This window comes from Octopus bimaculoides, chromosome 30 (assembly GCF_046866305.1).
Source record: "Octopus bimaculoides isolate indiv1 chromosome 30, ASM4686630v1, whole genome shotgun sequence".
NCBI classification, from domain to species: domain Eukaryota; kingdom Metazoa; phylum Mollusca; class Cephalopoda; order Octopoda; family Octopodidae; genus Octopus; species Octopus bimaculoides.
The window spans coordinates 13,179,300-13,195,811 of NC_142957.1; the positions used below are offsets into that span (position 1 = coordinate 13,179,300).

General features: G+C 38.9%; 1 protein-coding gene across 4 annotated transcripts in view; it reads right to left on the reverse strand.

Moving 5' to 3' along the window:
* LOC128251351 (RING1 and YY1-binding protein-like) overlaps window positions 1-14,024 on the reverse strand; it is a 38,524-nt gene extending 24,500 nt beyond the window's left edge. For 2 of the 4 annotated variants that reach the window (XM_089346514.1, XM_089346513.1), the window contains exons 1-2: window positions 13,189-13,355; window positions 8,840-8,962 (exon numbers count right to left, since the gene is read on the reverse strand). In XM_089346514.1, the coding sequence (XP_089202640.1) occupies window positions 8,840-8,962; window positions 13,189-13,214 (149 nt within the window). In that variant the 5' untranslated portion in view covers window positions 13,215-13,355. Of the gene's footprint in view, window positions 1-8,839; window positions 8,963-13,188 lie in introns of all 4 variants that reach the window. The other 2 variants (XM_089346512.1, XM_089346511.1) reach the window with 2 other exon arrangements.
* Window positions 14,025-16,512: the final 2,488 nt, after the last annotated feature.

Below are 16,512 nucleotides of genomic sequence, written 5' to 3' on the forward strand. Positions count from 1 at the left end.
TGATGATGAAGGCAGTGTGTTTCAATAAAAGGTATGGTAACAAAAGGGTCAAAGTGATCCCAATTAAACCCATCTATTAAAATTTCATGTGGGTCAGGTTCAGTCTGACCGCACAGCACCTTGAGAAAAAAAAGTGTTCAACTATGGCCCAGGGCCAGCCAATGCCACCTAGTGAGTGAATTTGGTAGTCAGAAATTGTGTGGAAGCCCGTTGTGTGTGTGTGTATGTGTGTGTGTGTGTGTGTGCATTTGACCCCAAGCACACCACTTGATAAACTGGTGTTGGTTTGTTTACATCCTTATAACTTAGCAGTTTGGCAATAGAATAAGTACTAGACTTATAAAAAAAAAAAAACACAAAAATAAAAAAACGTAAGTACTGAAGTCAGTTTGTTTGACTAAAATTCTTCAAGGTAGTGCCCCAGCATGGCCACAGTCCAATGACTGAAACAAGTAAAAAAAAATTAAAAGATTATTTTTCAAAATTAATCACAACAAAATGGGGGTATTTTTGCACAGAATCAGGGTAAGAAAAGGGTAGATGTTATATTTGTAGGTTTATAATGAATATGCAAGCACGGTTGTGTGGTTAAGAAGTTTGCTTCCGAACCACGTGGTCTTGGGTTCAGTCCCACTGTGCAGCACCTTGCTCAAATGTCTTCTACTATAGGCCCAGAGATGACCAAAGCCTTGAGTGAATTCGGTAGATGGAAACTGAAAGAAGCCTAGCCCCAGGGGTGACCAAAGCATTAACAGGATTCAGTAGATGGAAACTGAAAGAAGTCAGCTATATCCATGTATTTGCGCATGTGAGTGGTAAAGACGCTTGCGTCCCAATGATATGACCCTGGGTTCAATACCACTGTGTATCATCATAGCCCCTTAGTATTTCAACCAGCCATATCCAGCCAAAACATTCTACCCGTTTTAGGATCAAACTGGCCAGATCCTGCCTATCACACCTACCCTACAATGCCATTCTGAAACTAAACAATCACAACATTGAAATCTCGAAGCTACAAGATAATGAAGGAGTAATTCCAAGCAACGGAAATAGATATTATATTCGACAGAGAAATCTGAAGGCTACATAAATGGTTATGTGTCAAACTATAATCCTGGGTCAACCAAAGCCTCTTGTATAGACACAGAGTGGGCCAAAACTAGGTATACACCTTTTAAATTAACGTATTCACTCTTTTTACAAAACGGAAAATAATTTGAGTCAAGAACAAAGTTAAGCATTTGTGAGATAAAACTGCGTTTTATAAATGTATAAATGTAAAATAAATAAAAGAAAATCTTGAAGTGTATACCTATTTTTGGCCCACCCTGTATATGTGCCTCTGTGTGTATCCGTCCGTCCTCACCTAGATATCATGCGATGGTTGTAAATGAACATTATCATCATCCATGTGCATGTCTATATGTATGCCTGCATGGAAAACATGCTAAATGATGATGGTGGTGGTGGTGGTGGTGGTTTTATATATATATATATATATATATATATATATATATACATACATATATATATATACACATATATATACATACATATATATATATACACATATATATACATATATACACATATATATGTATCTGGATACGTCTGCTGTGTTTGTCTTTCACCAGTGCTTGAACCAGTGTTGGTGTGTTTATATCCTTGTAACTTAGCGGTTTGGCAAAAGACACCAATAGAATAAGTACCAGGCTTAAAAAAAAAAAATTTTAAAAAAACTAATGGTGGAGGGGGGAAGAGGAGGTCGATTCATTCAGCTAAAATTTCTTCATGGTGGTGCCCCAGCATGGCCACAGTTTAATGACTGAAACAAGTAAAAGGTAAAGAAAATAAAAGAAAACATCAAAAGACAGTTGTAGTCGACACTTTTAGTGACACGAGTTCAAACCCAGCCTGAGTCGTCTGGATGCATGTGGGACCGGTGTGTATATGCAGGTGTGGCTGTGCGGTAAGAAGTTTGCTTCCCAACCACAGGATTCCAGGTTCAGCCCCACTGCATGACCTACGGCAAGTTTCTTCTACTACAGCCTCAAGCCAACCAAAGCCTCGTAGTTGGATTTTGTAAATGGAAACTGAAAGAAGCCCATCATATATATACATATACATATACATATATATATATATATATATATATATATATACATATACATATATATATACGCATATATATCTATGTACATATGCTTTATGTTTGTTTGTCACCCACCAATATCTGACAACCGGTGTTGGTTTGTTTACATCCCCATAACTTAGCAGTTTGGCAAAAAAAAAAAGATGAATGGAAAAAGTAACAGGCTTTAAAATGTAAGTCCTGGGGTCAATTTCTTTGACTAAACCCCTTCAAGGTAGTGCCCCAGCATAACTGCAGTCCAATGACTGAAACAAGATAAAACGGAAGATAAACATTGCACATATGGGAGGGTGGATATATATATATATATATATATATATATATATATATATATATATATAAGAATATATAAAAATATATATAAAGGAGGCCACTAGGTAGACTGCTAGTGTGCTAGAAGAAGATCACATGTCATGTGTCTACTAAGACATTGTACATGCACAGTGTAGGTTTTGTTTCTATGCCAAATTTGCTATAACACACATATATATACATACATACACACACCCATATATATCCTAGAAACAAACTGGTTAAAACTGCTGAGAGCTATATACATATCCAGAAATGAAAACATTATGACTATGAGTGTTGTATATAAACATATTAATGAGGTCCAGTTCAAACATACATACATGCATGCATTTATACATACATACACACACTCTAATCACAACTTGCTCAAATCCAGTTCGGGACCATTTACATGTCAAACAATAACACGGACAACTTCGTGAGAGTCAGAATTTCTGCTTGATTAAAGTTGTTGGCACTCTGTCACTTACAACGTCGAGGGTTCCAGTCGATCCGATCAACGGAAACAGCCTGCTTGTGAAATTAACGTGCAAGTGGCTGAGCACTCCACAGACACGTGTACCCTTAACGTAGTTCTCGGGGGGGGGGGGGGGGGGGGGATATTCAGCGTGACACAGTGTGTGACAAGGCTGACCCTTTGAATTACAGGTACAACAGAAACAGGAAGTAAGAGTGAGAGAAAGTTGAGGCAAAAGAGTACAGCAGGGTTCGCCACCATCCCTTGCCGGAGCCTCGTGGAGCTTTTCGGTGTTTTCGCTCAATAAACACTCACAACGCCCGGTCTAGGAATTGAAACCGCGATCCTCCAACTGCAAGACCGCTGCCCTAACCACTGGGCCATTGCGCCTCCACTTTAACCATAATCACTAAAACTGTTTTAACATTTATAATGGATTATGGTTAAAATAAACTAAATAAGTAAATAGCAACCTTTTACTTGTTTCAATCATTGGACTGTGGTCAGGCTGGGGCACCACTTTGAAGGGTTTTAGTCAAACAACTCAACTACAGTAATTTTGTTTTTTAAAGCCTGGTACTTATTCTATTCATCTCTTTTGCTGAACTGCTAAGTTATGAGGACATAAACAAACCAACACTGGTTATCAAGTGGTGGTGGTGGAGAGACAAGCATACACACACACACACACACACACACACACACACACACTGACACATAAACAGATACACGCATGATGGGCTTCTTGCAGTTTCCATCTATCAAATCCCCTCACAAGGCTTTGGTCAGCTCAGGGTTATAGTAGAAGACACTTGCCCAAGTTCCGTGCTGTAGGATTGAACCCGGAACCATGTGGTTGGGAAGCAAACTTCTTACCACACAGCCACTCAACATTTATATATATATATATATATATATATATATATATATATATATATATATATATATATAGTTTACATATTGTAAACATACACAGTGAGTATAATATAACAAATACACGCATTAAACGGTATTTATATATATATATATATATATATATATATATATATACTGCATCGTGTTGTAAATATACACCCTGGAGAAGAGGTTAATAGCCTGGAAAATTACAATCCTATTATTTGATACAAGATTAATGAAGGCCGGTATTACTGTCTTGTGGACGACGTTAACGAGGATGTTGACTTGATAATAAGCATAATTACATCGATGTAATACAGGAAGATAATAGATACGTAAGCTGGTACAGACGGACATACAGAGACGCAGATATAGACGTTATTAGCAGATACACACATTGTTGAATAGTCAGGCAGAAGAGATGATATAAGAGAGACAGACATACCAGGAGCAGCGTATATATTTATCCATTATTTGAATTTCATACTTTGCCCGTTTTTCAAACGTAAACCGAAACATTGTTATTTGCAAAAATACTTGCAAGTGTTGGATAATACTTACTAACATTCTTTGGTGTTGTTGCTTAACGTTTAGCTTACTCTTTGGCATTTAAACAAGTGATGTTCAGCTCACAGAATTCTGCTGGTTTTACGATCAAACTGGCCAGATCCAGCCTCTCCCACCTTCCCTACATTATTCTAAAAATAAGCAATCGTATCATTGAAGTCTCAAAGCTATGAGATAATGCATGATTAATTCAAAACAAGGCCAGATCCTGCCTCTCACACCTACCCTACAATGTCATTTTGAAAATAACAATCACATCCTTGAGATCTCAAAGCTATGAGATAATGCATGATTAATTCAAAACAAGGCCAGATCCTGCCTCTCTCACCTAGCCTACAATGTCATTTTGAAAATAACAATCACATCACTGAAATCTCAAAGCTATGAGATAATGCATGATTAATTCAAAACAAGGCCAGATCCTGCCTCTCACACCTACCCTACAATGTCATTTTGAAAATAACAATCACATCCTTGAGATCTCAAAGCTATGAGATAATGCATGATTAATTCAAAACAAGGCCAGATCCTGCCTCTCTCACCTAGCCTACAATGTCATCCTAAAAATAAACAATCACATCATTGAAATCTCAAAGCTATGAGATAATGCATGATTAATTCAAAACAATGTGGATAAATAAGCATTACATTTGACAGAGGAAGATGAATGCTAAAGGGTTAACCATTGTAAATATTTGTAAAATATTGTCAATAAATATAACAATTAACCTGTTAACTTTCATTAACCGAAGCCCAAAAATGTTTTCTGATTGTATGATAAACTGAATAATGGGTAAAATATTTATGCTGCACCCAGAGTAGAGACATGGAACTCCTATGTGTGATTGTATTTGTCTCAATGACAGAGACAGTCACACAGCAGAGAGAGTCGTCGATGCACACATGGAAGCAGACCTAGGTAGTCACACATAAGCAGATATGACAGTCACAAGACAAGACCGACACACAACACTCACCAAGAGGCACCAGTCTCAGATGAAGATATAAAAGACACCGACATACAGGACACCATCTCACCGCTTGATTTATCCTTAGTCGCAAAAGCACACACACACAAACACACACACACACACACACACACACACTAGAAACAAAACCAAATTGATACACACAATCACAATAAAGACACATACACACAGATAAACTTTGTTTATTACAGCATTTCCGTTGGTATTATAAAGATTTAGGTGGAGGCGCAATGGCCCAGTGGTTAGGGCAGCGGACTCGCGGTCATAGGATCGCGGTATCGATTCCCAGACCGGGCGTTGTGAGTGTTTATTGAGCGAAAATACCTAAAGCTCCATGAGGCTCCGGCAGGGGATGATGGTGGCGAACCCTGCTGTACTCTTTCACCACAACTTTCTCTCACTCTTTCTTCCTGTTTCTGTTGTGCCTGTAATTCAAAGGGGGTCAGCCTTGTCACACTCTGTGTCACGCTGAATATCCCCCGAGAACTACGTTAAGGGTACACGTGTCTGTGGAGTACTCAGCCACTTGCACGTTAATTTCACGAGCAGGCTATTCCGTTGATCGGATCAACTGGAACCCTCGACGTCGTAAGCGACGGAGTGCCAACAATAAAGATTTAGAATTTATTTTGTCTTTACTAAGTGCAGGCGTGGCTGTGTGGTAAGAAGTTTGCTTCCCAGCCACATGGTTCTGGGTTCAGTTCCACATCGCATCTTGGGCAAGTGTCATCTACTAGAGCCCTGAGCTGACCAAAACCTTGTGAGTGGATCTGCTGGACAGAAACTCAAATAAGCCTACTGTGTAAGTGTACATAAATGAAGGCATATGGCCTAGTAGTTTGGCTACTATCACAATTGCTAGACAATGGGTTCAAGACCAAGGGACAGATAATGGCAATAAGGTCCCCATTGAATATATGTGTGTGTGTGTGTGTGTGTGCATTTGTATTTGTTTCCCCACACACCAACCAATGCTGGTTTGTTTACATCCCTGTAATTAAGCAGTTTGGCAAAACAGGCAGATACAACAAGCACAAAACTTTGCAATAAAATAAGTACAGGTGGGGAGGGGTGGGGGGTTAACTTAAACCCTTCCAAGCATGGCCGCAGGCCAAAAACTGAAACAAGTACAATGCAAAGGATAAAAATCATGAGAGAAGATTCTAGTTTGAATAGGGAAACTTTAAAATTGAAGGCCTACACCGTGGGACCAGAGTTAGTTTATGTGAGTTGGTATGAAAAGGGTACATTAGGTACACTATGACACAGGATTGTCATAACTGGAAAAACCCCTGATTATAGGCATCTGAAGGAACAGAGACAATATGGGAGCTAAAACAACAACAACCTAAACATATTCCTTCCACCCATCCTATCGTATTATCTAAAGTAATTCCTCACCATTACCTTAAGTTCCTCCCGCCTTCTTAAGCCAGTGCCCTTCCCTTAAACTCCATCATATTATTATAGTTTCTCACCTCACTGCTTTAAGCTCCTCCCATCCTATGTAAAGTAGCTCCCCTCAACCACATGCTCCTTTCATCTTAGGTCAAGTAAGTCCCCTCCCTTAACCTCCCCCTATCTTATGTAGAGTTGTTCCCCACCCCACTACCTTAAGCTTTGCCCATCTTATGTAATGTAATTCCCCTCCCAAGTGTTTTCTAGTATAGCCTGAGCCCCTTGAGAGTAAATTTGATAGAGGGGAAACTGTGAAGAAGCCTGTTGTGTGCATGTGTGAATGGATCCTTCTATTTGTGTTTGACCCTCCACAGCTTGACCGTCGGTGTTGGTTTGTTTACATCCCCATACCTTAGCAAAGAGACCTATACAATAAGGACCAGGATTAAAAAAACAAATAACTGCTGGGGAACATTTGCTTAACTACACCATTGTCCTCTTCCCTCCTCAGCCACTTGACAACCAGTGCTGGTTTGTTTACATCCCCATAACTTACCAGTTCAGCAAAAAAAAACCCTATAGAATAAATACCAGGCCTTACAATGGGGAGTAAGGGTGGAGGGACTTGTTTGACTAAACCCTTCAGGGTGGCACCCCAGCATGGCCACAGTCCAATGATAGAAACAAGTAAAAACAAAAGGTAAACAAAGTATTATGACCACCACTGCTGAATGTATTGCCCTAACTACAACCTCTACCCAAAACTCTGACATCATCAGACGCCTTTTAGGTCCACAGTTACCACCTCTACTATAACATGCACTACTGCTACCACCAACACCATCACAAACACTATCACCACCACCACGACCACCGCCATCGAAGACGCTACCACTACAAATGCTATCACCCCCACCACAAATACTGACACCCAAACCATCACAAAAAGCTATCAGCACCACCATAAATGCTCTGACTACCACTGCCACCACCACCACCACCACCACCACAAATGCTATCACCACCACCTCCACAGGTATAGACCCAAAGTAAATGACAAGAAAATGAGAAAGAAAGATAAAAGAGGGAAAGAAAGAGAGAGAGAGAAATGCAAATATGCAAACATATACAGACACACAAAGTTAGACACATACGGGGCCGGTTTTAGTAGCGCTTCAGGCCCCCAGGCAAATCAATGCATTAGGCCCTGTGGTATTTATTCATTTATTTATTCACAGCAAGCGCACATCAGAATTGAGGCCCTATGCCTGTGGGGCCCTTGAGAAACAACTTGCTGTACCTCGTATCTTAAGGTGGTACTGCATACATACTTATGCAGTACCAAGGACAGGCACACAAACATACATACACACGGATGCACAGATACGCAAGTACAACAGTTACAGACAGATACCTAAGTAAACGATGAAGATGATATAGCAGTGTAGTGCTCTTGGCTTAGATTTTCTTGGGGCGTGGCCAGATTATAGCAGTCTCGAGTAAACCGCAAAGACTATCTGGAACTCATCTGAGGATACGAAGTTCCGAATGACCCATCCTTGTTTTTTCCTGTCCTTTTTTGTATCATCTAACTGTCCAGATGCTGGATGTTTTGTTGTCGCCTGTTACATCCACAGATATACAAAAATGCACACACATGTACAAGGGTGTACATGCAGTCCCAAACTCATAGAGGCAAACGCACATACATACACACATGCACACACACACAGATATACAAAAATACACACACATGGAGCACAAGAATACGCACACACATACACACACACACACATATACACTCATAGAGGCATACACAAACACACATACAAGGATACGCGCGCACACACGCACATGCACGCACTGACAAAACACTCCCCTCACAGAAACATGCATACAGACAGATATAAAAATACATCCACACACACACACAAACACACACAGAACAGACAAAATATAAAGCAATGAAGAAAAAAAAAGTCTAAAGAAATTCCAACAAACGCAAAAAACAGTAAAACAATGTAAGGTGCGCCACTGGTGGCACAGTGGCACCTTACTCACCTTGTTGAAGTACCTTTACGTACGTCACACATTTCACATTTGTAAGCCTCGGGAGAATTTCGGTAAGTACACACACTGCAGTCCCAGTAACCCTCGTCAGGGGCCTTAGAGTGTCGTTTGGACCTGAAAGAAGAAGATGGTAAAATCTTAGAATGGTTAACGGGGATGGAAGTGAAGAACGGTGGACTCTTAGGGTGATCTACGGACCGGGAAATAGAGCCGGTTGAATGCTTAAAGTAAGTAACAGTTAGTTCCCGAGTCCTGCCCACTAATAAGGGCTGGTTTCCTGGTTTCCATGGCGTATAAATTCCGCACCTGGATAGGATGCTGGTCTGTCGCAGGATTACTCATTTTCGCCAGCTGAGTGGACTGGAACAACTTGAAACGAAGTGTTTTGCTCAAGAGCGCCACACGTTGCCTGGTCCAGGGATCGAAACCATAATCTTATGATCATGAGTCCAACACCCAGACTACTAAGCCACGCACCTGCACAAAAGGTGAAGTCACCATCTAGAGTCATACTGACTCATAAGAGATGGTTTCCCGGTTTCTAAGGCATGTAAATTTCCCACCTGGATGGGACGCCGGTCCATCGGAGGATATACATTCCGTATTCCCGAGCGTCATACTAATATATACTTTTGTTATTTACACCACCTGTCCTCGTCTGTTGTTATTATTTGTATATTCTCCCATATATATATATATACTTCTATATATATATATATATATATATATATGTATATCCTGAACAGGATAAACTACCCCTATTTTGCAGAAGAAAGTGTAGCTAACCACCTACACTTTTTCTAAGACATCTCAACGCTTCTAAAAGCAAACACCGTTTGTTCGTTTACGTGTATCGTAATTTGAATTTAACACACATTTATATATATATATATATAATATATGTATATATATATATATATATATATATATATATATATATATATATATATATATATACACACACACCTTTATCTACATAGATATACGTCTGGCCATCGCCATGACTGACTGCTAGCTACTAAAGCTTTCTTTTTTCATTTCCTCTTTTTTCCTTGTGTTCCTTTCTGTAGAAGAGCGTAGGCACGAAATGTAAAAGACTTTCTCATCTTCCTAAGCATTAAACTAATACACCTGTTTGTTGTTTACACACCTGTCTTTGTCTTTTGCAAATTCCAACTATATATATATATATATATATACATACATACACATGCGTGAGAAGATCCGGCAAGCCAAGTGAGACCTAAATCCGTGGCCTCTGCCAGGGGTGTAGCCAGCCCACTTATGCGTACCTTTCCTTCATTGGACACTAAACTCTGCTTGCGAAGACCTGTTGAGGAAATCGAAATCGAACTAAATTCGACGACTGGCACCCATGCCAACGTCGTCTCCTTCATTGGACACGAAACTCGGCTTGCGAAGACCTGTTGGGGCAAGCGGAAAGCATGATGGCACCTGTGCCAGTGGAGTGCTAAGAGCACCGTCCAAGCATGATTGTTGCCAGAGCAGCTGTCTGGCTTCCGTGCCAGTGGCACGTAAATAGCACCATTTGAGAGTAATCGTTACCAGCGTCGCCTTCCTGGCACTTGTGCCGGTGGCACATGAAAAGACATTCGAGTGAGATCGTTGCCAGTGTCGCTGGATTGGCCCCTGTGCAGGTGGCACATAAAATACACCATTTTGAGCATGGCCGTTGCCAGTACTGCCTGACTGGCCTTCGTGCGGGTGACACGTAAAAGCACCCACTACACTCTCGGAGTGGTTGGCGTTAGGAAGGGCATCCAGCTGTAGAAACACTGCCAAATTAGATTGGAGCCTGGTGTTGCCATCCGGTTTCACCAGTCCTCAGTCAAATCGTCCAACCCATGCTAGCATGGAAAGCAGACGTTAAACGATGATGATGATGATGATATAATGTACATTATATATATATATATATATACATATATATACGCATATAATATACATCATATATATATATATATATATATATATATATATATATATATTACACTCTCTGAGTGGTTGGCGTTAGGAAGGGCATCCAGCTGTAGAAACTCTGCCAAATTTAGATTGGAGCCTGGTGTTGCCATCCGGTTTCACCAGTCCTCAGTCAAATCGTCCAACCCATGCTAGCATGGAAAGCGGACGTTAAACGATGATGATGATGATATATATACATAATATACATTATATGCATATACATCATATATATACATAATATACATTATATATATATACATATCATATACATTATATATATATATATATATATATATATATATATGCATATAATATACATTATATATATATACATATATATATGCATATAAAATACATTATATATATATATCCATATATATATATATGCATATAAAATACATTATATATATATATATATATATATATATATATATATATATATATATATATATACATATATACACTTATAATACACATATACACAAGTTCCGATATGTCGTGAACATGCAGCTAAATCGGATTCAATAAAGAACTGGTACTATTCTAATCAACTCAATAAGGATCAGCAACTTAACAAACGCCGTAGAATTCAAAATACGAACCCAAAGGTTCGCAACAAAACCCCCCAGCCACTTCGACCAAAGAATTTAATGTATTCTGCCATTTGTAAGAAAACGAACCGAATTGCGGTTACGAAACTACGGCTAGCTGATATCAGCCTCGCGGTTATTGTTTATCGCCACTTTTCCCTTGTCGAAGAACCATTCATTTTATTACATTATTATTAACAAATTACTACTGATATTGTTATCATATTCACCGTTACTGTTAATATATTGATCGAACTACTCTATGAAGTCATTAGTTATGAAGATGTTGATGTATATATTTATGTGTATTGCAAAAATATTTTAAAGCAAGCTGCTACTACTAACACTGTTTTTTTAAGTAGGTCCTAGCTCTGCATGTTAATTACTACAACTGTAATAAGTGTGTAGATAAATATATATATATATATATATATATATATATATATATAAATACACACGTCTATGTATATATATATATATAAATTTATACATACAATATATATACATATATATATATATATATATATAAATTTTATTTTTTCTAATTTTAAAAGGTCTTTGGGCTGCATCTTCAATAATACCTACCTCACCATCTCCAGATACCATCCTTATAAATATATATATATATATATATATATATATATATATATATATATATATATATATATATACGTATTTATTTATTTATTTCCATATATATATACATATGATTTAAAATGAGAATTCAAAAATGGATCTCAAACAACCACTACTGCTTCGTAAACGGGCCGGTAAATTAAAACCTTGGCAGTGGTGAAAATATATTTGTGTATACATACATACATACATATATATATATATATATATATATATATATATATATATATATATATATATATATATATATATATAGATGATCACACAACACATATGTAGTAGTAGCAGTAGTAATAATAGTAGTACTAACAGCACTGACCCAGTCTCTGTTTTCATTGCATCTACACGTAAAAGATGTTCTTGTATATAATAATAATAATAATAATAGCTGTCTCGATGCCTATATATATATATATATATATATATATATATATATATATATATATATATATATATATATATGCACACACGATTATACACACACACTAAATACAGTATTCGCTAATTACTAATTAGTTGATAGGGGATCTCGATCTCAGTGATCAAATTTAATTTATCGGTGGTGGCTGTTATTACAAAATAGATTTCTAGTTTTAACGATTATATTTAGATCTGAAGTATCAGATTTTTAAAAAAATGTTTACATATATAGATAAATATATACATACACTAGGTGACTGACCCGTGCTTCATATATACACATATATATATATAATAAATTTTCAGAAATGCTTCATCTACTATACCCCAATTCATTTACTATATATAATGTTAATATGTGCAATTATTATTTTGTGTTTATTTATACATACACTAGTGTGTATAATCATCATATATATATATATATATATATACGATCGTACACGAACTGGGTGACTGACCTATGCTATATACATACACATATATATATATATATATACAAATATATTTATATTATTGTGTGCAATTATTATTTCGTGTTTATTTATATGTACACCTAGTGTGTACATATAATCATCATTATGTGCAAAATAATCATAAATATACATAAATGCACTGCGATCTATACATATTTATAATGGAAAGTAATCAAAGAAGGTGAACCATCAACAACACATATATAAAAAGAGGGAGCAGGGAATTCGATCTTACCTACTTGTCCCCCGCTTGTCTTCCATTGACGGTCGTTTTGTCGAGAGGATGGTGTCCCTAACACAGAATTAATGACAGTGGTTCGAAGGTAAAGGGCTGGTGCTTAACAATATACAATACATATAAGTATTTCACACAACAAACACACATACAGTAGCGGAACCGCCAAATATAAAAAACCCACACACACACATACACACTCTGTAGTGCTTAGTCGTTCTTCCTCACTTTTTACCCCCCTCTCTCTATGCATCTATCCGTTTCCCTTTGTGTCTCACTCACTCTCTATCAGTTCTCACTCTCCCTCTCTTTCTGTCTCACTCTACCCCTCTCGATGTCTCTATCTGTTCCCTGTCCGTCTCACTCACTCTCTCGCAGTCTTGCTCTCTCTCTCTTCAATCTTACTTGAACCCTCTCTCTCTCTCTTTGTATATTTGTTTCCCAGTTTGTCTCAATCAATTTTTCTCTCAGCTTCCCTGTGTTTCGCATTCACTCACCCTCTTTTATACTACCCCTTTCTAAGTGTCTATTTATTTCCCAGTGTGTCTCACTCAATCTCTTTCTCTCACACAGACACACACACTACCTCTCTCTCTCTCTCTCTCTATGTATCTTTTTCCCCACTCATTCTCTCTCAGCCTCTTAGTGTCTCACACTCTCTGTTTCTTTGCCCCTCTCTCAATATTTGTTTCATTACCCGCCTCTCACTTCCCCTCTTCTTTCTCTATACCTTCCTCTCTTTTACCCTCATTATATTTATATCTATCCCTCTGATATATATACATCGTCTCCTCAATGTATTTATGTATCTTTTACTCTAACGATGTCTTCCTCCCTAACATTAAATACTCTATTTAAATATCCCTCAGTTAAACTTTTACACTTTCACCTCCCTCTCACTTTCCTTACTCACACTTAGCCGTCCTTTCTCACTCACTCTCACTCAGTATTAAAACGAGGCCGGCGTCGAATGCAGACAAGATGGCGGGCAGCACGTAGTCACGTGTGACATATACGAAGTTCTCATTGGCTAGTCGGTCAGTCTCGTCTCAATCGGTCAGTCTCGTCTTGTCTTCTTACATCATCAGGCGGGAGATGTGTTTCGTTCGTCTGCCTTTCAGAATCTCCTCTCATTCATTCTCTATCTGTTTCTCTTTCTCTGTTCAATGCTTTAAACTCTGTCTATATCGAACTACTAAGTCAACTCTCACATACTCTCTCTCTCTCTCTCTCTCTGTTTATATATATATATATATATATATATATACATATATATAAAGCAAGATATATATATACATACAGGCGTGGCTGATGCGTGTGTAGTAATAAGTTTTCTACGAAACACATGGTTCTGAGTTCAGTGACACGTTGGACAAGGGGCGCCGACCAAAGACCTTGCCCCCTCCCCTACCACTACCACCTTATCACAACCAGTGTTGGTTTGTTTACATCGATTCAGCGCAGGCGCCCAATATATTAGGCACTGGCCGGAGTCAAATGACTAAAAGAAGTCAAAGATGTATATACTCAACTGGTACTCGGTCGGTTGCGACGACGAGTGAACAGCCCGTTCGTGAAATTATCGTGCAAGTGGCTGAGCACTCCACAGACACGTGTACCCTTAACGTAGTTCACAGGGAGATTCAGCGTGACACAGAATGGTGTGAAAAGGATGGCCCTTGTGAATTACAGGTACAACGAACCCTACTGTACTCTTTCAACACAACTTTCTCTCACTCTTTCTTCCTGTTTCTGTCGTACCTTTATTTCAAAGGGGACCAGCCTCGTCGCGCTGAATCCCCCCACCCCCACCCGCGAGAACTATGGTACACGTATCTGTGGAGTGCTCAGCCACTTGCACGTTAATTTCATGAGCAGGCTGTTCCGTTGATCCCTCGTCGTCGTAACCGACGGAGTGCCACGCTGATAGGCGCAGGAGTGGCTGTGTGGTAAGAAGCTTGCATCCCAACCACATGGTTCCGGGTTCAGTCCCACTGCGTGGCACCTTGGGCAAGTGTCTTCCACTGTCAGGACCCGCTGCTGAATCGGGTTTGATTTCTTTTATTGCTGCTAGGATGTCAGTAGCGTCGAAGGTTATGTCGGAAAGGACATGTTGAGAATTCCACATGGATAGTTTCCTTAACAGTACATTGTGGTCGACTCTGTCAAAGGCCTTGTTGAAATCAAGGTGTATGACATCAGCATTCGAGCCCACACTTAATGCATTTAAGATGTCATCAAAGTGGTGGAGAAGCTGTGTTAGACAATCCCTCCTACCACGAAGACCATGATGGTTGCAATTTAGAAGATGATTTTGCTCTAAGGAGGCTGTTATTCTTGATCTCAACACTTTCTCAAATATTTTGATGATATATGAGGTGAGTGAGATTGGACGGTAGTTTATAGGGAACGATTTATTCCCTTTTTTAAAGATAGGAACGACTGACTGGGGGAGAAGGTTTTGAGGGATAAAACCGGCATCCAGTGACTTCCACCAGAGATTTGAAAGAGGAGCTGTGAGTTGCTGTCTGCATTCCTTCAGGATTCTAGCAAGGAACCTGCCAGGACCCGCTGCTGAATCAAGTTTGATTTCTTTTATTGCTGCTAGGATGTCAGTGGCGTAGAAGGTTATGTCGGAAAGGACATGTTGAGGACTCAAAGAAGCAAAGATACTTGAGTCAACCGAATCAGGGTCACAGAAAATAAGGGTCACAGCAGTATTGACTTTGCAGGATCTCGGCCATGTCTTTAGCATCACTGTGAAGAAAGCCGCTTCCATCAACCGGTTGGGCCGACAGAAGAAACTGTGGTCCTATGTGTTTTTGCAAAGGATTAAAAGATTTTAATATCCCAGGCTTCCTCTGCAGCTCTTTGGTCGTTTATGAGGATCCTCGTACAGTCCTGCAGCTGTTGCTTCTTTGATTCCAAGGTTGATAATGGTCTCGATTGGGGGGGGGTGATGCTGATGGTGGTATTTTAGAGTTTCGATTTTTCGGTTTATCCTTTTTATTCTCCCGATGAGCGCTTTTCGGTTTTGGAATCCTGCATCCACTGTTATTTACGAGTCGTGAAGGTGTGCGTTTTGAGCACATGTGGGTGACTGTATCCTCAAATAGTTACCATGCGTTTGTGTTTGTTGTGGTACTGGAGGAAGCAAGGGTGAATGACCAGTTTACTTGCGATAAGTCTTAAATGATCGCACTCCAGTTTGATTCGTGTGAATTCATATTATCAAATGGGTGCACTGGAGTTTGTGATTTATGCCAAATTTTTTGGATGCTGAAGATTAAGGTTACAGAGTTCTATGTCATGAGGGTTAGGGTT